The sequence below is a fragment of the Carcharodon carcharias genome, chromosome 17 (genome assembly GCF_017639515.1).
Source record: "Carcharodon carcharias isolate sCarCar2 chromosome 17, sCarCar2.pri, whole genome shotgun sequence".
NCBI lineage: Eukaryota > Metazoa > Chordata > Chondrichthyes > Lamniformes > Lamnidae > Carcharodon > Carcharodon carcharias.
The window spans coordinates 89,553,325-89,575,801 of NC_054483.1; the positions used below are offsets into that span (position 1 = coordinate 89,553,325).

The 22,477-nt window shown below is 44.0% G+C and overlaps 1 protein-coding gene across 3 annotated transcripts in view; it reads left to right on the forward strand.

Annotated features, from left to right (window-relative positions):
• The window catches only part of dpysl4 (dihydropyrimidinase like 4), a 41,859-nt gene extending 21,917 nt beyond the window's left edge, over positions 1-19,942 (forward strand). For 2 of the 3 annotated variants that reach the window (XM_041209829.1, XM_041209826.1), the window contains 8 exons: positions 48-116; positions 749-869; positions 2,335-2,491; positions 2,891-3,032; positions 5,623-5,793; positions 12,854-13,033; positions 14,764-14,929; positions 17,932-19,942. In XM_041209829.1, the coding sequence (XP_041065763.1) occupies positions 48-116; positions 749-869; positions 2,335-2,491; positions 2,891-3,032; positions 5,623-5,793; positions 12,854-13,033; positions 14,764-14,929; positions 17,932-18,023 (1,098 nt within the window). In that variant the 3' untranslated portion in view covers positions 18,024-19,942. Of the gene's footprint in view, positions 1-47; positions 117-748; positions 870-2,334; positions 2,492-2,890; positions 3,033-5,622; positions 5,794-12,853; positions 13,034-14,763; positions 14,930-17,620; positions 17,815-17,931 lie in introns of those variants that run through there. The other variant, XM_041209827.1, reaches the window with a different exon arrangement.
• The last annotated feature ends 2,535 nt before the right edge of the window (positions 19,943-22,477 follow it).

Consider the following 22,477-nt stretch of genomic DNA (forward strand, 5'->3'; position numbering starts at 1 on the left):
TCACAGCACCAAAATCACTGCTATTTGTATTTTCCATCTCTTTTTAGGAGCAGAAACGAATGTTGGAGCTTGGAATTACAGGACCAGAGGGGCATGTTCTTAGTCGACCAGAAGAGGTAACACAATTTTCTACTACATTTAGAAGTGAGTGAATCAGGAGATTGCATTCTTTAATTAGAGAAACATTTGGCTAACTTTGAAAGTGTACAAACCTAGTAGGAAAAGCAACTAAACTCTGGGCCAGGATTTGTAAAGCGAGCTCACCGCCACTGGCCCTGGAAACCACGATCCAATTTTATAGACATCATGCAATTTGCTGTTGAAGTCATGACTTCCTCTGGGAGTAATGGCCGCTGCTAGGACTGCGGCCAGTCCATGACCAAATAAGCAGGTAAGTGGGCTTGCCGAAGCCTACCAAGCAAGCACCAGAGAGGGTGGCTGATCAACAGTGGGTGGGGGTGGGGGTGGGGGAAGGGCATCCATTTACACTGTGGGGACTCACCATGGGGCACAGTCTGCCCAAACAGAAGGGCCCCCTCCTCACCTGAGCCTTCAGTCAGGTGAATGCGCTGTTACAAATGAAAAATATGCTTTTTTCTTTTTAATGAGCTAACTGAAACAAGTGGAAGCAAGTTTGGAAAGAAAATTGGTGCTACTTTTGCCTGGTTCTGATGTAGGTGGGAAGAGGGCACTGTGCGACAGACTGCTTTTCACTTAAGCTTAAACCTAATCAAAACATTTCTTCAAGGTTGAAGCAGAAGCAGTATATCGTGCCGTCACCATCGCAAGCCAAGCCAACTGCCCCTTGTATATCACCAAAGTCATGAGCAAAAGTGCTGCAGATATAATTGCACAAGCTCGGAAGAAAGGTAAACTACTAATTATGTCCCAAATTCTAACTGACCTGAATGTGGAATGCTGCCTTCTTTCTGCTTAATTGTACTGGTTATACAGATTTTGCTCACAGTGGCTCTGATCCATTCCATCCTAGTTTTAGTCCTGTAATCACACTCCACAGAAGACATCCTGCTCCCTTGGAGTTGCATTGTCAGACACTTGACATTGTACAAGTGGCCATGTGTGACAGTGTCAGAATGTAACAGGAGCAAAATGAGGTGTTGGAAAGTAAAACTGAAGGGACTGACTTAGAAGTGAAAATAACTTTGTAATCAGAACCCTTTATTGGAGGCTTTTGTCTTCATGGCCTACAACACCCTTGCAGGCCGAATTTACACTGCTCCAGTGAAGCAATGCCAACAACTGGCCAGAGTCCAGTTCATTCGGAGTTCAGGAGACAGGAGTAGCAGGAAATCTGGCAGATCATGTCATCCCACAGCCCTGCCTCCTTTTTACAATGGCAAGCTTCCAGAGAGGAGACAAAAAATCGCCCTGACATCTGACACCTGATCCCTAGCACTGACCCGTGGCCCTGGCCCTCCCCGACAGGAACCTTTCCCAGCAGCCCTTTGTCTGGAGATCCAGTGCTACAAGGTCCCACCCCATTTTATGCCATATTCACTGCTGGAATTTTGTTTTGGGGACACCACTAGTCCTAAGGCAATTTCAGAGTAATTGCAAAATTCTCAGGGATACTCCTTTCTGAAACCCTGTGTTTTATTGCTATAACTAGTGATTCTAAGAATTAATTCTGAAACTATTTAGTCACAATTAATGCCAACTTCTACTCGTTAGCAGAGATGAGTGTTCCGAGATCTGCCTCAGGTTGGCTTCGACTTCAAGTCAACCCAAACTTTTGATTATCTTTAGCTGTTCTGCTTTTTAAACATAATGTTAAGATAAAAACAAGTGCATTTAAAGAAAAAACACTATTTATAGCTTAGCAAATTGGAGTTTTCAAGCAATTCTGCAGAAATGAAATGATCTTTTCACAAGGGAAGCAGTATACATGAGACAATTGAGTGAGGTCACTGTGCTAGCGGAAACTGTGCTTATCTGAGGAAATTGAGGACAGACTGCCCGTGATTTTCTGTCTACTGGCAGGCAAGTTTCTCCATTAGCAACATCAACTCAAATGATTGCCTCCATAGTGACTGCAGTGACTGGCTAAACTTGTGTTTTACAAGAATGGCCAAGAGAAACGCTAAATTAATTAATCTGAGGGCGTCTCTTGTACCAGAATATTTGTCTACGCTTTGTTGGATAGCTGCCTCATTAGGGAAAATACTTTTTTATGCAAACTGTTTAAATTAAATCATTGTGTTTGTGCAAGGTCTCCTACTAACAAATGAGATAGAAAATTTAAATCAAGGAAGCATGGCCTAATTAAGCCAGTTTTGCTAAGAGTACTAGTCAGTTCTTTGTGTGGTTTGACAGGTGCAGTTGTATATGGAGAGCCTGTCACAGCAAGTCTTGGGACTGATGGATCCCACTACTGGAGTAAGAACTGGGCCAAAGCTGCAGCCTTTGTCACCTCTCCTCCACTCAGCATTGATACTTCCACCCCTGATTACCTAAATTCTCTCCTCTCCTGGTATGGATTTATAAATTGACTCACCGTGCACAAATCGATTTTTATTTTTCTGTTCAGTATTTTAGGAATGATGATTGTGCAGTAGAAAAAAAATAATGGGCATTTGTAAATATAGTAGTAACCAAAAGTATATTGCATGGAGCAAAAGATCCAAATATGTAATCTTACACTTAATTATTTATTGGATATGCATTCAGGGCAGCAACTTGTTGGGAAGAGGAAGGAGGATTTCCTTTGTGCGCTAATTGTAGTGAAATTGTAAACCTATTTTTTTCTAACTTATTGGAGTTGATTACACAAAGCGCACAAGGAAGTAATCCCCCTGGAATTGTGGTAATGAGACGGCCACTATCCATCCTGACACATGGTAACCCTGGACTGATTTGTTTTTGAATACAGCGGCGATCTGCAGGTTACCGGCAGTGCTCACTGTGCTTTCACCACTGCGCAGAAAGCAGTTGGAAAAGATGACTTCAGACTGATCCCTGAAGGAGTTAATGGTATTGAAGAGAGGATGACAATTATTTGGGATAAGGCTGTGGTATGTTAATCTTATAAAACCAACTGCAGTAGACATATCTGCTATTGAACCTTTTTTGCTAAATATTGTTAATGGCAATAATTGCAGTTTAACTGTATCTGGACAGCAGAACACTACAAACATGAGTGGATTCTGAAATGCCCAACACTGACACTGTCACCCAAAACTCCCTTCACTGGAGACAGCATAATTTCCATTTACACCCCTGGGATTTCTCCCCATTCAAATCAGATCTTTAAATTGGGGGTGGGGGTGTCCATGGGCAGATCATTCATCTATAGCCCCCATGTCGAGGAGCGATCCTTGGCATCCTGGAGAAATTCCTTACTTTACAACCTGGCAAGGTCTTGGCAAAGCTCATAACAGTTGAGGTCTGTGAAAATTCCCTTTGAGGCCTTTTAAAAACCCCTAAACCTTACTAGAGTGATCAATCGATCCCAGGCAGGATCGCTTACCTTCTACAGCTGCAGTGGTTTCATGAGAATCAGAGAGTTTATAAAAAAAATAATCCTTTGTCTCACTTGGACCGCTGGAGTACTCTGCCTTACAAGGGCAGATTAGCTCAAGCTGATAGACCCATCCCTGCTATGCAAAATTTCCATTCCCAGAATTTGCACCACACTTACTATTGAAGCAGGACCCTAGAAATTTTTATGCCTTTATAATCATCAGAACACCAAATTGTACTTATATGCCCCCTTTCATTAGGTAAAACGTCCCCAGGCGTGTCGCAGAAGAAATCATCAGACATAATTTGTCACAATGTGACCAACACATGTTCAAAGAAGTATGTTATAAGGTGCATCTTACAGGAGAAGAGAAAGGTAGAGAGGCAGGGGAGAATTCCACAGCTGAGGGCTTAGGCAGCTGAAGGCAAGGCCACCAATGGTGGTGTGATTAAAACCAAGGAAGCTCAGGAGGCAAAACTGGAGGAGCGCAGAGATCCCAGAGGGCTGTAGGGCTGAGGTAAGTTACACAGATAGGGAGGGATGAGTCCAGGGAGGAATTTGAAAGCAAGGATGTGATATTTAAAATTGAGGTGCACTTAATCAAGAGCCAGTGTAAGTCAGCCAACACAAGGGTGATGGATGAATGGGACCTGGTGCATGTTAGACTACAGGCAGCAAAGTTTTGGATGAACTCATGGGCTGCATTTTGCACCCCCCCCCAGGTCAGGAGGGCGTCGCGGGTGGGCCCGGGAGCAGTCGCAAAGCCAACTGCCCCCCACGGTGGGGGTCCGACCGCAATTTCACACTAGCTGGCCAGCCAGCGTGAAACACGCGCTGCAGTGTTCAGCGCTGCCAGGGTGGGAGCGGGAGGAGGGCAAGCGCTGAAGTTCACGTGAGTGCGCGCAGTAAAAACTCACGAGGCACGGAGCTGCCTCAGAGAGTTGAAGAATTTTAACAATCAAAATAAAGATGTTAAAAATAATGACAACATGTCCCATGAGCTGGTCAAAACCTTGTCCCGCTTGTGGCTGAGGTTTCACCAAAAATGCAAAGGCCGCTTGGCCTTTTTGCCCGGCTGGCCACCAACCAAATGGTCGGACGGGCAGTGAAAAATTGGAATCAATTAATTGATTAAGGGCCTTAATAGTTCGTTTAATTGTCAGTGGGCGCGCTGCTGACTCCCGTGCACGCCCGCCGACTGAAATATCGTGCACGGGAGTCAGCAGTGCGCCCACTGACAATTAAACGAACTATTAAGGCCCTTAATCAATTAATTGATTCCAATTTTTCACTGCCCGTCCGACCATTTGGTTGGTGGCCAGCCGGGCAAAAAGGCCTAGTGGCCTTTGCATTTTTGGTGAAATCTCAGCCACAAGCGGGACAAGGTTTTGACCAGCTCATGGGACATGTTGTCATTATTTTTAACAACTTTATTTTGATTGTTAAAATTCTTCAACTCTCTGAGGCAGCTCCGTGCCTCAGTGAGTTTTTACTGCGCGCACTCACGTGAACTTCAGCGCTTGCCCTAATGAGGCAGCCTAATGAGGCCGATGATGTCGGGACGCTCACCTGATGTCATTGCGCGTCATTTTACGCTGGTTCGGGTCGGGCGCATGCCCGCCTGACAAGAAAAAATTCTTATGAAGGCTAAAAGATGGGACATTGGTCAGGGAAGCATTGGAATACTCAAGTCTAGAGGTAACAAGGGCATGGATGAGGGTTTCTGTAGTGGATCAGCTGAGGAAGGGGCGAAGTCAGGAAATGTCACAGAAATTACTGGGTGATATTTGTGATGGAGTGGATGTGTGGTCAGAAGTTCATGTTGGCATTATATACAACACCAAGGTTGCAAGCTGCCTAGTTCAGCCTTAGACAGTTGCCAGAGGGAAGGATGGAGAATGGTGGCTAGGGAATGGAGTTAAGGGCATGGACCAAAGGTTAAGGCTTTGGCCTTCTCAATATTAAGCTGAAAGAAAATTCTCCTCACCAGGAATTTTTAAATGATTACAAATTGAGACTTGTCTGTACACGCCTATGACCTGGATTCATTTCACCAAAGGGATAAAAAGAAAACAATCAGCTGTAAACTCATATTCAGATCATATAACTCCTGTAATCTTTATTTAACTCTTATACTCTAGGCTACAGGAAAGATGAATGAGAATGAATTTGTAGCAGTTACAAGTACAAATGCTGCGAAGATCTTCAATCTCTACCCCAGAAAGGGACGAATTGCTGTTGGTTCTGATGCTGATTTGGTTATCTGGGATCCAGAAGCTGTCAAAATCATTTCAGCAAAGACACACAATCTGGTAATGCAAGTAACTTCCTAATTAAGTCTACATTTACTGCTTATAGATACCCAATAATTCAAAGTCAACGTGGTTTGTAATTTGTTCTTGATTCGAACTCAACCTGCTGGCAAACCCAATTTCTGGTCACCTTAGCCATTGTTATGGGATATTTGTTAACAAAGATCTGGGGGCAGGAAGGGGTCCGGAAGGGGAGGGTGTCTAGGCGAACTTGCAAGGGAGGGCTCTGATGAGTCCATGACTGCCTCCTGGGGAGCGAACTGAGGGTGGGCGTGATAAGAAGGAATGGTGAGAAGGATTGAGGACAGAGTGAAGCGGTAGGGTGGGAGGGTGATTGTTCGACGGCAATGGTAGAAGGGACGGCGAGGGTGGATGGTGAGGACTCAAGAGGCAGGCACAGACCCTGGGAGTAGGAAGGAGGAGGTTGGGGAGGTTAATGTGGATGGGGGTGGAATTTTTGGGAAGGAAGGGAGCTGGACGTCCCTGAAGGAAAAGGGTTGTGGCTGGTAGGTCACGGAGGGGAGGTGGAAGGTGATGCCGGGGAGTCGAAAGTGATGGGGGAAAGCAAATGAATGACTGGAGGAGGGGAAAGGACAGGGGAGAGCAAATGAAAAACTGAATCACCACCATGCTGCCTAAATCAAAAGTGAAATGAAAGTTGTGGTGGGCAAGATCAGATGCTGCATGGGAGTGTGCTCAGTGGGTGGGCAGAGATGCGGGTCAGCTCAGATGGACAACTGAAAGAGAACCCCAGCAGGCAGCACTGAAAATACTCAAGATATTGAGGTGAGTGCGAAATGGGAAGGATCGGCATGCGTGGGAGAGGCTTGCACAAGGCTCTGAAAGGCCCTGCCACATGCACACTTCTCCCTCCAGAATCACTCGTTGGCCAGCTGCTCCATCTGCAGTGACAGAGGATGAGGTTGAGGGGCTCACAGGCAAAGGGGAGGTGGAGAGAGAGGACAGCCTCTGAGATTCCTAAGCGGATGACCTAGCAGTGTCCTCCTCCCTTCAGGTGCCCTAGGGCCCCGACCTGACTCCTTGAGGGGAAGTAGCGCTTGGAGGGATGTCGAGGTGCCTGTTTCCCTCTCGCTTTGCCACAGCAGGAACTCACCCATGGCTCCTGCGATGGAGAGCAGGTCGGCAGACATCTCCATGCTCTGCTGGACCCCGTTCTCCTTGGTGTCTCCCATCCACCCCATTGAGACTTCAGTATATGCACATGTGGGCACCGCTTCATCAGAGAGCAGACGGACGTGTGACTCTGACTCGCGTGCCATTCTGTAGAGGGCTTCCAACAGCTCTGCGTGATACTCCCACACCTTCTGCCAACTCCCCAGGATGAGTTGAAAGGCCAAATCCAGCGGTTCATCATCTGACTCGGACCTCACAGATGCCTCTTCCCCAGCAGCGCTCCAAGTGCTGGGGAGCTGATCTAAACCTGCCTCCCCCTGCTGCAGACATGTGATTGTGCAGTGAACACCAGACTATGGACCCAAGTCTGCTGTAGATCTAGATCCCACCAAGCTGTGTGAATCTGGCCTTTTGGGGCCAACCTGTCTTCTACGCAGCAGTTGTGGGCCAGGAGCACTGAGATGTGTGCGTGCAGCCAGACTTTAAATGTGGAGCCTGGTGTGATGCAGCGGCGAGGTGATGATGTGGCAGGTGAATGAGAGCCCGCCTGCCATTGAAACGATGTGTTTTCCAGGAACGCATAATTAATGCGTCGGGTTTGGGACAATATGGTACGAAAGGCTGCCATTGCAGCCGGCGGGTAAAATGTCGTTTTCCCTGCCCGCTACCGCACTTAGTGCAAATGTGGGATAATGTGCTGAGAAATCCAGAGGTACAGTTTAAGGAGGTGAATGCAATATACACGTTAAGAAGACAGATTCCTCACTTAGTATTCTAAGTGCATCTGCTAGTCCCTCAAGCATGCCATTTGGAGAGGGGGATTTGTCCCCCCTCAGTATGCCATATAGAATGCTTGAAGAGCATTTTGTTGAATGCAGTTGATGGTGGTACACTAAGAACAACAAAATTCAATGATTGTCAAGCCCAGGGAAATTAGCATTTCCACCTCTGCAGTCAGTAATCGCATCAAATACAAAAGCAAAACACTGCAGCTTGCTACAAATCTGAAATACAAACAGAAATGCTGGGAATGCACCTGTCTGATGAAAGGTCATCGACCAGATACATTTGCCTCAAAATTCGGCTCTCTAACACCGCTGGTTTCAGCACTACAGGGGTTGGCTGATAAGAACAATGGCACAGTGTCTGCTCCCAGCGACTTCTGCACAGCTCAGCCAATCACCATGTTTCGAAGGGCCATAGTGTGGGTGCCTGTGCGTGCTCCGGAAGCATGCAGAGTGGTTGGATCGTAAAATGAGTCAGAGTCGAACATTGATTTGACACCCGACTGCCATTCTGGGCCTTGGCAGTCCTGTTAACGGCCTCCCTTAAACGTGCACAGCTGAATATGCGTTCGGCTACATGAGAGAACCCCCACCATTCAACTTGCAGGTGAGATGCTTTGTGACTTTTCTTCTGTCGTTCCAGACTTAGTGGAAGTACTGTGTAGAGGGAGGGATTGCCAGAATCCAGTCAGAAGGGAGCGGTATGGTTTTAAAAGGCCTCTGGTTGCATAATTGAACAATTGCAATTCACCACCACCTTCTTAAGGGCAATTAGGGATGTGCAATAAATGCTGGCCTTGCCAGCAGCACCCACATCATATGAACAAATTTTATAAAATGCTCCCAGTCATAGGGTATTCCATTGCAGTTTCTTGTAAGCTGCATCATGACAGGGAGATGGAGCAGAGACTGCAAAGAGGAGCCGTTCTGTGAAGAGGAGGAGGAGGAGGGGTCTCAACAAAAGGCCTTGCCCAAATGGGGCCTTCAGAGAGCATTTCTCCTGTCTCCACCTCAGCCAGAAGCAGTGTCTGCAGTGGCTACATTTAAGGTGGAGGCCACTGAACTGTGCCTCCTGCTCCGCCTGCAGCTTCATATCAGGGTGAGAATGACACTGTCAGTGGCCATCAGTGTCTTGTGTCACGTTCAGTTTCTGGGGGCAAGTGCTCCCAGGCTGGAGGAGGCGACATGGCTGACATATCTCAGTCCTCTGTCCACTGCTGTTTCAGGGAGGTCACTGAGGCTCTGTGCACCGGAAAGGAAACTTCATTGTCTTCTCTCCAAGCAGTCTACTCCCATGGCTTTCACTGTGTATGTCTGAGGGTCTCCCTGTGGAAATAATTCCTTTTGACCTCCTGCGCCAAGACCTCCAGCACCACATCTGAGAACCTGGGGAGCTCTTTCTCTGGCCTGCTGCTCTTTTGCATCAGTTTCTTCCTACTCTCGAGACTCTTCCCAGCCACTTGCAGCACCTGTTGCAGCCAGAAAGCATCTCCACTTTAAGAAGTGCAGTGTGGCTTTAAGAAGTGCAAGCTAGTTTTAATTGGCGCTTGCCTCATACAAACCTGGGCCCCCTGCTGAGTGTGTAGCCAGTCAACAACGTGTTTAACAACTATCGTGGAGATGAGCTGGTGGCCACTTGCATCACTTCCATAGGCACAGGGTAATCATGCATTATGATCCCAGTGCCCGCTGACAGGCCTTATTTAATTTTTATAGAAGCAAAATACTGTGGGTGCTGGAAATCTGAAACAAAAACAGAAAATGCTGGAAAAACTCAGCAGGTCTAGCAGCATCTGTAGAGAGAGAAACAGAGTTAATGTTTCTGTTAACTCTGGGCAGAATTTCCTGGTCGGGCGAGCGGAGGGGGTGGGCGGGGCCTGCTCTTCGACCCGGGATGACATCGGGCGGAACTCCCGACGTCACCCCTCGTCATTTCAATTTTCAGGTCGGCAGGGGCGCAGCCAAATCAGCTGTGCACCCGCTGGCCTGTCAATGGCCTATTGAGACCGCTGACAAACTCATTAACATGGACCTGCCCATCCAAGCTTAAGGTTGGTGGGCAGGCCAGGAGCCCTGCCGGGTTTCAGAGACAGCATGAAACCTCATCCACGGGCGGGATGCGGTTTCATGTAGGTTTTAAAAAATTTACTAAAAGTTTAACTGAAAGTGATGGACATGTCCCAACTCATGTGACAGTGTCACATGAAGGGGCATATCAGGGAAATTTTATTTTTCTATTTTTAGGATTTTTACATTTGGAGCCAATCTCCCTGAGGCAGCACTTAGCCTCAGGGAGATGAGTGCGCTCTTTCACACGCATGCTCGAAAAAGCGCATTCTTGGCTCAGGGAACAACCCCCCCCCCCCCCCCCCCCCCCCCCCCCCACCCGCACAAGTAGCGCATAGCGCTTCCTGGCAGACGTCACGCTGGGCGGGCCTTAATTGGCCCACCCAGGTGAAATAGCGGCGAACCCCCCAATTGGGGGTGCCAATCGGAGACGTGCCTCCACCCGTCGGTCATGAACTCCCCCACCGATGGAGGGAAAATTCTGCCCTCGTTTTCTCTCTCCACGGATGCTACTGGACCTGCTTATTTAATTTTTGCCTCATTAACCCTGTTGCCCTCTTCACATGCTGCCTGATCTGCTGAATGCTTCAATCATTTCCTGTTTTCATTGTATTGAGCACTTCCAGTGTGGATAGAGCATTGGTTAACTAGAAGTCTTCTTTCATACTGTTCCAACAATGTGCTTCCATCACACGAGTTGACAGCCACTTAATAGAAGAATATAAGCAATAGATGTAGGAGTGTTCCCTTGAGCCTGTTCCATCTTTCAGTGTGATCAGGGCTGATCTCAGGCTTCAGCACCACTTTCCCGCCTGCTCTCCATTCCTCGTAATTTGCTCAGAGATCAAAAATCTATCTATCTCAGCCTTGAATATACTCAATGTTGATGCATCCACAACCCTGTGGGGTAGAAAATTCCAAAGATTCATATCCCTCTGAGTGAATAGGTTTCTGCCCATCTCAGTCCTTATGATTGGCCCTTTATCTGTGCCCCCATGTTCTCAATGTTTACCCTATTAAGCTCCTTTAAAATCTTATTCTACAGTAATAGATGTGATTTTAAATGCCTTGCTGGTCCAGAATATAGAATGTTTAAAGGCCATATACACCAACCTCTGTGCTGTTAGGACACTGGAAACACTCTGAAACAATCTCATTTATATAGTCTAGAGACAATTATAGATACCATAAGAGGACATCACAATTATAAAAGCATGAAAATTGGTGAAAAAGGTAACTCAGTAATTCCTTCATATATTTGTATTTGTTCCATTACTTAAATAATTGACTTTTCTTCTTTTTATGTCTTTTGTTGTCTTGCTTCTATCATCAGACTTTTTTTAACTTTCTCTATTCTTTTTCATCCAAGAATAAAGGATGGAAGAGGTTCATCAAATATCTTACTTCTATCATAAGATCAGAAGTGGGGATGTTCTCTGATGATTGCACCATTCACGACTCCTCAGATACTGAAGCAGTCCATGTCCAAATGCAGCAAGACATGGACAATATCCAGGCTTGGGCTTACAAGTGGCAAGTAACCTTCATGCCACACAAGTGCCAGGCAATGACCATCTCCAACAAGAGAGAACCCAACCATCCCCCCATGACATTCAATGGCATAACCATTGCTGAATCCCCCACTGTCTACATCCTGGGGGGGTTACCATCGACCAGAAACTGAACTGGACTAACCATGTAAATACAGTAGCTACAAGAGCAGGTCAGAGGCGAGGAATCCTGTGGTGAGTAACTCACCTCCTGACTCCCCAAAGCCTGTCCACCATCTACAAGGCAAAAGTCAGGAGTGTGATGGAATACTTTCCAATTGCCTGGTTGAGTGCAGCTCCGCAAACATTCAAGAAGATTGACACCATCCAGGACGAAGCAGCCCGCTTGATTGGCACCCCTTCCACAAACATTCACTCCCTCCAGCACCCCCGAACAGTGGCAGCAGTGTGTGTACCATCTACAAGATGCACTGCAGAAACTCACCAAGGCTCCTTAGGCAGCACCTTACAAACTCACAACCTCTACCAACTAGAAGGACGAGGGCAATAGATACATGGGAACACCACCACCTGGAAGTTCCTCTCCAGGCCATTCACCATCCTGACTTGGAAATATATTGTCGTTCCTTCACCGTTGCTGGGTCAAACTCCTGGAACTCCCTCCCGAACAGCACTGTGGGTGTATCTACACTACAGGGACTACAGTGGTTCAAGAAGGCAGCTCAACACCACACTCTCAAGGGCAATTAGGGATGGGCAATAAGTTAGGGAATAAATGCTGACCTAGCTAGCAAAGCCCACATCACATAAATGAATTTTTAAAAAATAACTTGTATCTTTGCCTCCTGATTCCTATTGTTATTCCTCACTCATTTTCTTCTCAGTTCATTCTTCAGAATCCCAGCCATTTTATATTGCTTTTCTTTCTTTTTCCCTTTGTCATTTCTCCGGCTTAAAAAAAACCTTCACCTGTAATGAAATCTGAGGATGGGACAGATGGGTAAAGTGCAGTTGTAACATGGACAACAGGGAAATTCAAATAAATGACCGTCCTCATTTACAGTATTCAACCTAATTTTAAATACTCCCCTTCATCAAATGTTGCATTACTCACTTAATTTTGTATCATTCACTTCAGTCTTCCCATTTTGTTTTGTCAACTAGTTATTGCTGTCCTGTGTTTCCCTTCCCTCCTACAATTTTAGCACAATAACATTTCCTCATGGTACAAGGAGGTTACAGAATAATGAGTTCAGAGAAAGGAAGAATTGAAGCAAGAAAGTCAAGAGAGGTACAAACGGACACAAGTATGAACTGAAGCAGCAATGTACATTCAAAAGTGAAATGGCCGCAGAGAAATAATGATACCAGATCAAAGTATTTCAGACTAAAATACCAGCAGCTTTTCAGTACTAAACCATTTGAGCACATCATTTTAATAATTAATCAGTCAGCATGCTTGCAATATAGATTAAATAATCCAGGTGACAAATTGGTCGTGGAAAGTGCACTCTAAATGATATGAAATGGAAAGTTATATCACATTTGCATTATGTCTCCTAGGCAATTGAGTACAACATATTTGAAGGGATGGAATGCCGTGGTGCTCCTTCAGTTGTTGTAAGTCAAGGTAAAATTGTCCTGGAATATGGGACGATTCATGCCACAGAGGGCTGTGGGCGCTTCATCCCCAAGAAGACATTCCCGGACTATGTTTACAAAAGAATAAAAGCAAGAAGCAAGGTACAGTATTTAACGTTACTGTATCAGTATTACAACTTCAGGACAATTATCACAGAATTGTTACGGTGTGGAAGGGGCTGCTCGGCCCATCGTGTCTGCACTGGCTCTCCGGATAAGCATTATGACCTAGTGCCATTGCCCTGCCTTTTCCACGTACCCTTGCACATTGTTTCTATTCAAGTAATCATCTAATGCCCCCTTGAATGCCTCAACTGAACCTGCCTCCTCCACACTTCCAGGCAGTGCATTCCAGACTCAAACCACTCGCTGTGTGAAAAAGTTTTTTCTCGCATCACATTTGCTTCTTTTGCAAATCACTTTAAATCTGTGCTCTCTCGTTCTTGATCCCTTTAGAGGCAAGAACAGTTTCTCCCTATCCATTCTATCCAGCCCCCTCATGATTTTGAACACCTCTGTCAAATCTCCTCTTGGCCTTTTCCTCTCCAAGGAGAACAGTCCCAACCTCTCCAATCTATGTTCATAACTCAAGTTTCTCATCCCTGGAACCATTCTTGTAAATCTCTTCTGCACTCTCTTCAATGTATTCACATCCTTCCTATAGTGTGGTGCCCAGAACTGCACACAATACTCCAGCTGAGGTCTAATTAGTACCTTACATAAGCTCAGCATAACCTCCCTGCACCTCTATATTAATTGAAAACGTAAACTAGAATTGATAGCTCCGCAGTTAATACAAGTAAGAATTTTGCACATTGAATAATTTAGGGTATGGAACTACATTGTTTATGTTACTGGATTAATAATCCAGGGAGCTGGATTAACAATCAAGGATTTTGATAAACAGGGGTTAAATCATTCCCTTTTATCATCTGTCCAAAGTCCAAAAATACTCAACAGTATAATTGTTTTGTAACACATTTTTTACATGGAGCTTTGTGTGAAGACCACATACTCAGTGTAGGAAAAACATAGTTTCCCTGTTATTTAGACCTGCCATCTATTTTTCTTTCTTTCTGCCCCAGGCAACATGCTTTATTTCAAGTTCCTGTTTAAATTTAATTTAGAGAAGTAGTTCTTTTCCCAGAAATTTGCAGCTATGCCAACTTTATTCTTCCTATATTTGTAGAGTATAATATAACCCTGAGCCCAGCTTTAGTTTGGAGATTTCTGACCATCCTTCTCAGTTTAGGAGCAACCAGTTTATAAATCTTATAGAGCACATTTCTGCAAAGCTAAGGAACGTGGCTAACGACAAGCCATTTTTGAGATAAGGTATTAGTTAAAAGATTCGGCCACCACCTATCATGGCTAACATTTCCAAATCTTACATTAGCATGGTAACTGGAGTAGCTGTTGGTCTTGCAGATTCCCCTTCTATACATTACTTTGGAATCCCAAAGTCTTCCATGCATATATTGAGCAGCTGGTATCTTCTTCATTATCTCTACACAAATAAACAATGGAGAGCTTAGATCCCGTTAATACTTGCACACAGATTTGAACACACTCCCTTTAAAAGTTAGAAATTTTCAGTAAAATATTAGTCACATAATGTGGGATGACATTGATAACCAATGCAATGCCAACTTTTCTTGAATGGCTGCAAAGTTCCTACTTGTATGTCAGAAAGAAAATCTGAATTATTGTTTGCGCTAATATGTCTCCTAGATTTTGCCTATGAAGATTGTCTCTTATTGAGCTGCATTTGTAAAATGCCATAGCACTTAGATTAACAGAACAGTATCAAAGGTTAGTTGCAATTTTTGCAGTTGGCTGAAATCCGAGGCGTTCCAAGGGGAATTTATGATGGTCCTGTCCAGGATGTCACTGTGGTTCCCAGAGCTATAACACCTATTCCATCAGCCAGGATGTCTCCAGCTAAACAACCAATTCAACCACCACGAAACCTTCACCAATCTGGATTCACTCTGGCTGGTAAAAATGAATTTGCTATAAATTATTAATAGGATGTCGAAGGTTAACTTTTGCCCTATGTTTGATCTTTCTTGAATGTGGTCATTAGATCTCTTACATAAATAAGAAAAAAAACTGTTCTCCATAGTTGTAACAAAGTCAATTCTTTCCAAGTCAAATTAAGCCATTAGTCATTTTTTTAAAGTGAAAGTGTCCTCATTCTTAGTAAGCAAGTCATATCTCATCACTTTGTGGTTTGAATGTATTTGAAAATACACATCCTATGGATTCACTCATTCTTTACTATCATACTGTTGAAACTATAAAATGTAATCAAAACTGTAAAGTAATGTTAAAACTTACTTATCAAGATGACTTTTCAGCTGATGATGAAATTTGATGTCGTCACAGGACCATGAATCACCTTCGTTCCACATGTTTTGCAGACAGCAGTTCTCTTTGTGACAAAATTTATATAACTTTCAAAACCAAATGATGCAACTTCTGGTGATGACATGATTGTTATATAGTCTAAGAGAGCAATACATGTGTTACACGTGAAGCAATACATGTTCCACATGAAGCAATACATGTTCCACATGAAGCAATACATGTTCCACATGAAGCAATACATGTGTTACATGTGAAGCAATACATGTTCCACATGAAGCAATACATGTTCCACATGAAGCAATACATGTGTTACACGTGAAGCAATACATGTGTTACACGTGAAGCAATACATGTGTTCCACGTGAAGCAATACATGTGTTCCACGTGAAGCAATACATGTGTTACACATGAAGCAATACATGTGTTACACATGAAGCAATACATGTGTTACACATGAAGCAATACCTGTGTTACACGTGAAGCAATTTCCAAAGTAACCTCAGCATTCAGTGCAGTTAGTACACGTAATACATGTAACACTGTTGAGGTTTTGCTTGTGCGCGCTGCTGACCTGGTCCCTTGTCCATTTCTCCTGTTCCTCTCCCCCTGTCCCGCTCCCTGTTCCTCTCCCCCTGTCCCGCTCCCTGTTCCTCTCCCCCTGTCCCTCTTCCTGTTCCTCTCCCCCTGTCCCTCTTCCTGTTCCTCTCCCCCTGTCCCTCTTCCTGTTCCTCTCCCCCTGTCCCTCTTCCTGTTCCTCTCCCTGTACCTCTACCCTCTCCCATTCTCCTGTCCCTCTCCCCGTTCCTCTCTGCTGTCCCTCTTCCTGTTCCTCTACCCTGTACCTTTCTCCTGTCCCTTTTCCTGTCACTCTCCTCTGTCCTTCCCTCTCTCTTCCCAGTCCCTCTCTCCTGGCCGATTCCCCTGTATCCCTCCCTGTTCAGGCACATGGCCATGGAAAGTTTGGGTTGCAGGCGGCCATGGAAGAGTCGGGTTGGAGCGACCCTGGCAATTGTTTGTATTTGGGCTTTGGGGTGGGCAGCACATGCCAGCGAGAACCAGGCAAAACCTTTTATTTAACTCCTGAATTTGAGTTGCGGCCTTTGCCTCCGGGTGTTTCTGCTGACTCTTAACAAACAGGCCACTCCTCACACAAGGCCAATGATAAAAAGGAGGGAATGGGAATCTGGCCAATTGACTATCCCCGATTGACAAGCTGCTTGGCCAATCACTGCAGTGGGTCTGGAAGTCCAGTCTCCAAAGCAACCAATCAGTAGTGGCAATAGGTGGGATCAGGCAGGAGGAAAACAAAACCTGTGCTGAATTCCATACACAGTGGTTTGTGCTAAAACGATTGGCTGCATTATGCCGGGAATTTTTAAAAATTCTTTTTAAAACTGAGTCAATTTTGTCCAAGTCAGAAATCACTTTTGATCAAGTCAACCCACACATCAAAAAAATGACTCACATTGGAATCAGGTCGAAGTCACTGATTTGACTTAACAACTCTGCTGTTCTCACTAATCTTTGAACTGAAAAGTTGTTGAGTTTGGATTGTGGGAATCTCAATTTTTTGGTCCTCTGATGATACACAGGAACCCACACACTGCACGTCCGAGCACCCAATCCATATTGTTAGTCGCACTAGAGGTAGTCAGGAGATAGCATCTGATCCCCTGAGCTTTTGCACTGCGTGAGGTGAGGCACGTGGCCTAATGTTATTTTCACTAGGTTCCGGGTTTCCAAGTCCACCTCCCAATTAATGTGTCTCTAAATCCCCTTCCCTCCCAAAATTGATCTGTTGCCACTCCCGTTCTGATATGTCCTTGTGTTTGGATTTCACTGAATCTGACTTTGAGCGTCAGTTTGGTTCATTGGAAGCGCTCTTGACTCTTAGTCAGAATGCTGTAGGTTCAAGCCCCACATCAAGGCGTGGGCACAAAATGTAGGCTGGTAGGTCAGTATTGAGGGATTTCTGTATTGCTGGAACTGGTATCTTTTAAATGGGACAATAAATAAGATCTATCTACCCGTTCAAGTGATTGTAAAAGATTTTATGGCAGTATTCAAGGAAGACCATGGGAGGTGCCCTGGCTAACATTTATCCATCGAGCTGCAACACCAAGACAGATTATCTGGTCATTTACCTCACTTGTTTTTTTAATGGACCTTACTGTATGCAAATTAGCTCCTTTTTTCCTGTTATACACATCAGAAGGATCTCATTGGCTATGAAGCATTTTGGGATGGCCTGAGGGCAAGAAAGTAACTATATAAATAAATGCAGGTTCCTTCTTTCTTTACGTTTCCCTTTGCCCTCAGCTGGACGAATGCCCCAAAGTGTCCCCTCCTGCCACAGTGGAGACATGCATCTTCTGGGATGAAGAAAGAAAGTGGCACAAGAGTGCATCAGTGGAAAGACTGAGTATTATAGTAATTGCATGAGAAAGTATTTCATGTGAAATTTTATTGGTGCTAATTTATAGCCGGCTTCTCCTAAATCACATAAAATGTTCTGTTTGAAAATGGATTTTGAAAACAGATTAAGCTTCAAATAAATGTTCTAAAACAATGCTATTAAGAGCATCACGCTGACGAGATGCAGTCTGAATTTGCTCTTTCTTCTGTTCCAGGAACCCAGGCTGATGATCACATTCCTCGTCGTCCTACTCAGCGTATCAGTGCACCCCCTGGTGGCCGTTCAAACATTACAACTCTGGGCTGAATTTCAACCAGAAATATCTGATTAAAGTGATAATCTCAGAGCCCTAATATTGCTGCAAGTTTTGTCACCTGAGGCTCAGATATATTCTCACAAGCAGCTTTGTGCAGTACAGTTTTTGCTGCAAAAGATGGTCATGAAGTCACTGCCTTTAGCTGATTAATGATGCATTTGGAAACTTTTTGATCTGCCAAATAATTCAAGAGGTACAGTTTTTGTATTATAAAAATAACCATTAATTTATATTAATATTTGATTTAATTGGGAAGTGTGTAACAAGCATTGAGACAACTGTTGTTTCATCGTTGTGACTACGTAAAGTTGTATTTGTGGTTCATTTGAAAGCATGATAGTGATATTGAAGGTAATGTGTAACTTACTTTGTATTACCACATGAGTGTACCAGTCTAAAACAATGTAACTTGTACACTGATTACAAAAATATTGAGGTTCTAAAGTATTTTAATAACTTTCTACAGCCACATGCCAACAGTAACCCAAGCTGCTGTGGTGAGACCAGTATTTCTTACATATGCACTGTTGACAGAGTAACCTTTCAAAGTTTTTAACAATTAGCAAGGCATACATTTTAGCGAACCAAAAAGCATAATTTTTCCTCACATTAAAAGTGCATTTTTAGGTTTGACCTTAAGTATGGCTATGAAAATGTGTTAAGTGTTGTTGGTGGTGACTTGTTTAAACTTTAAAGGGTACTGAGGGTAATTTCCACCTGAACAGTTGGGCAGTAATGTGGCAGAGTGGCTCACCTGCCTATAATGGAACCCCAACTATTTTCTTTCCTTTGTAATCAATGACAATGATAATTGGGTGCCTTCTATAACAGATGGGCAATCCACCCAAGTGGGGAAGGTGAAATTTAATCCCAATAGACCTGAATTGCCTCTTGTATGTCATCAATTTCTACTGCTTCTATGTATAATGGAAACAATTGTTCAGATGAGGCTATAGTACTGCTCACTTATCTAAGTTTATTTAAGTAATAATTTTCCCTTTACTGAACTAACCAGGAGTGCAGTGCCATTTAGCACTAGTGCAAGTGAGGTAAACATTGTACTAGTTTACTAAATGGAGAAGTTAGGCTCACAGTCTTTTGTTAGCCATAGTAACAGTCAGAAATGCCATGAATTTCAAAATATTGGTCTTTGTACAAAGCAAATGGTAATATCTTAAAATGGCAGTGGTGTTGTCTTGTATGTTTAACCTGTTTTTTGCTTGAATGTCATTAAAGTATCTTGAACTTTTTGAGAAGGCTTGAATAGTTGAAATATGTTGTGCAGGCTTCATTTTTAACTCTTTCTCAATTGACTTTAGCTAATTTCTGCTATTATGACTTTAGTGGCTTGACTGTTTTATAATTTTATGATTTGTAAAGAATGGTTGATCTTAACTGAACCAGACTGTAGTTCTAAAGTAGCCTGTAACAAAAATGGGAAACTTTTCTATTAGATGGCTAGAGGGTGCAATATTAACCTTTGAACTCTATACTGGCTGAATGAAATGATCAGATTAGACCTATTGCATGGAAATAGCAGAATGTTTTACAAAACCTTCTCATATTTAGTCAAATTAAATCAGATTATGGAAAACCTGATAAGTTTTCATCACACATATAGACAACTACATGCAATTCAAATAGACTTATGTCTTATTTCAAAGTGCTACACTTAAATCTGATAATCCGACTCAAAATAAACTGCTTTTGAACCAGATTCTAGTGTTGATGAGCATCTACAGTTTATCTAGATTTGATTAGAAAGCCAAAGCTTTCAGATTTCGGATAAAGCACTGTCAGAGTTACTAATGAATTTTACAGAACATACAAAGCCTGAAAACTTTGTAAGGTGACGTTGGTTCAATCTAATGGTTCATCTTTATCAAATAAAAGTGTTATGGAAAATGAACGCTTTGGTGTTTGTCATTTGTACATACACCAGAGGGCACTGCACCAATAATCATAGATTCATGACAGTACTGATGAGTTCTGGTATGATAGCCAAGTGGTTATGGTACTGGGCTTGCAAGATCAAGAGTTCAAATCTCACAATGGCAAACTGAAACAATGTAACTTCATCTGAATAGCAACAGATGGAAACGTGTTTGTACTCAAAAGAGTTATAAACTAAGAAGGAGAAAGTTTAATTTGTCTACCTATATTGCAATCTGATAATTCCCATTATAGTGCATAGGCAGCTGAGTCAATTCTCAAACTATTTTTTTCTATAAATGACAAGGTGTCGGGTAATTGGCTTCTTCTGTCTCTTTTCACTTACTTCAAATTACAACCAATATAAACACATCAATGAACCAGCTATGAGAAAAGAGATTCTCAAAACATGTTGATGATCTTTCATAAACTGATGCCATGGAAAACCATTCTATTTATTGACTAGCACTTACTCTGAATCACAACTGGGAAATCATTCTGGATAAATACCTGAAATTGCTCTGAGTGCCTTTTGCTAATGCGAACACATTTTGAACTATGCACAATCAATTAATTAGAAATACAGGGAGGAATTTAATTTGTGCAATGGGGGGTGTCGCCCCCCCGGTTGGCAAACAGTTGTGAGCTCCTTGTTGCTTCTCTCTGGGAGGCCTGACACAATTACCATGTAATCAGGCATTTACCTGGATAGCATCGGGCCTCCCACTCAGTTAAGCCCTGAGCAGGTTGAAATTCCACCCGCCGGAAGCAGTGGCCACTGCCAGTACTACACTTGGATTGTTGATGAATCCCTAGATGGAGGGAGTGTGGGTGGGATGGGGCTCGCAGGAAGGGGGTTGGCAGTGAAAGGGCGGGAGGGGAATGTTGGAATCAAGGGTAGAAGGGGTGACTTTCCGGCCTTCCCGTTGCTGGGTCCCTCAATTAGGCACAGGCTGCCTGTCGAGGGAACACCCCCTAGTAGATGGCTGGAAACCCCAGTAGGCTTGCTGGACAGCCTCCCCAGACGGTGAGTACCCCCCCCCCCCCCCATCCCCGCCGCACCTGAATACAAGTGGCAGCAGGATGGGGCCCTTAAGTGGCTACTTATTGGGACTCAATTGGCCTCTGGGAGGGAAGGCCGACTCCCAACTCCACCATTCCCACCCTGAGCTTGATTGGTGGGGTTGGGGAATTGGGAAGTCAGCGGGATACCCACCCCACACACCCCCTGCTCAATGCACCCCCCAAACCCCACCTCCAAACTCATCTTGGTGGGGGGCATTAAATTTTCCTCTTAGAAACATAGAAAATTAATGGCAGGGCAGGAGGTCCTGGGTCCATCCTGTCTGTGAGCTATCGAGCTTCACTCACCTTTCAGCTCTTGGTCCATAGCTCTCTAGGTTATGACACCTCAAGTGCTTATCCAAGTATACTTTTAAATGCAATCAGGGTTTCTGCCTCTACCATCCTTTTAGGCAGTGAGTTCCAGACCTCCACCACCTTCTGGGTGAAAACATTTCTGCTCGCTATCCCCTGGTTATTGACCTCTCTAATGGAAACAGGTCCTTCCTATCCATTCTATCTAGACCACACATTATTTTATCCATTTAATTAAACCTCCCCTCAAACTCTATTCCATGGAAAACAACCTCAGCCAATCTAATCTTTCCTTGTAGATAAATTTTCCACTCCTGGGAACATCTTTGCAATTCTCTTCCATACTCTTTCTAGTGTAGTTTCAGTATTGCCTCCCTACTCATATCCTATGCCTTGGCTAATAAAGGAAAGTATCCCATATGCCATCTTAGCCACTTTATCTACCTGTTCTACTACCATTTGGGGATCTGTGGACATGCACTCTGTTCCTTTACATGTTTTAGCACCCTAAGATTTATTGTGTATTCCCTTGGCTGGTTCCCCCTCCCCAAAAGCATAACCTCACACTTCTCCGAGTTGAATTCCATTTGCCACAGTTCTTCTCACCTGACCAGCCCACTGATAGCCTGCAGCTTTCTTTCTCACTATCGACCACACAGCTAACTTTTGTATCAACTGCAAACTGCAGCATTTAAAATTCAAACATAAATTTTTGGACACTTTCGAGTGTTGCTTCCTCCAGAAGTGCTGAATAGTACTTGAAGAGGTAAGGTTTACTGCTCCCTCAGGAGACTATGGTTTCCTATCACTGACTTGCTTCAACTGCTGGAGGAAGGACCAGGGATATACATGATCTAAGAGAAATAGCTTAGGGGAGAAATTGTTGTCTTTGAAGAACGCCACACAGAGAATCTACGCAAACAAATTCCTTCCATCCCATCTGTCTGTTCACTTAATGTGAAATTTTCGCCTTGCAAAGTAAATAAACAGATCAGCACTGAGAGCTCCAGAGTGGTGTCTGAACTAGTATTTCTGGAAGCAGTTCTGGAATATACAGAATGTATTGCAGTTTAGCAATCTCTTATCAAATCTGCATTGTGTGAAATAAGATGCAATGAAGAACATAGTCAAGAAG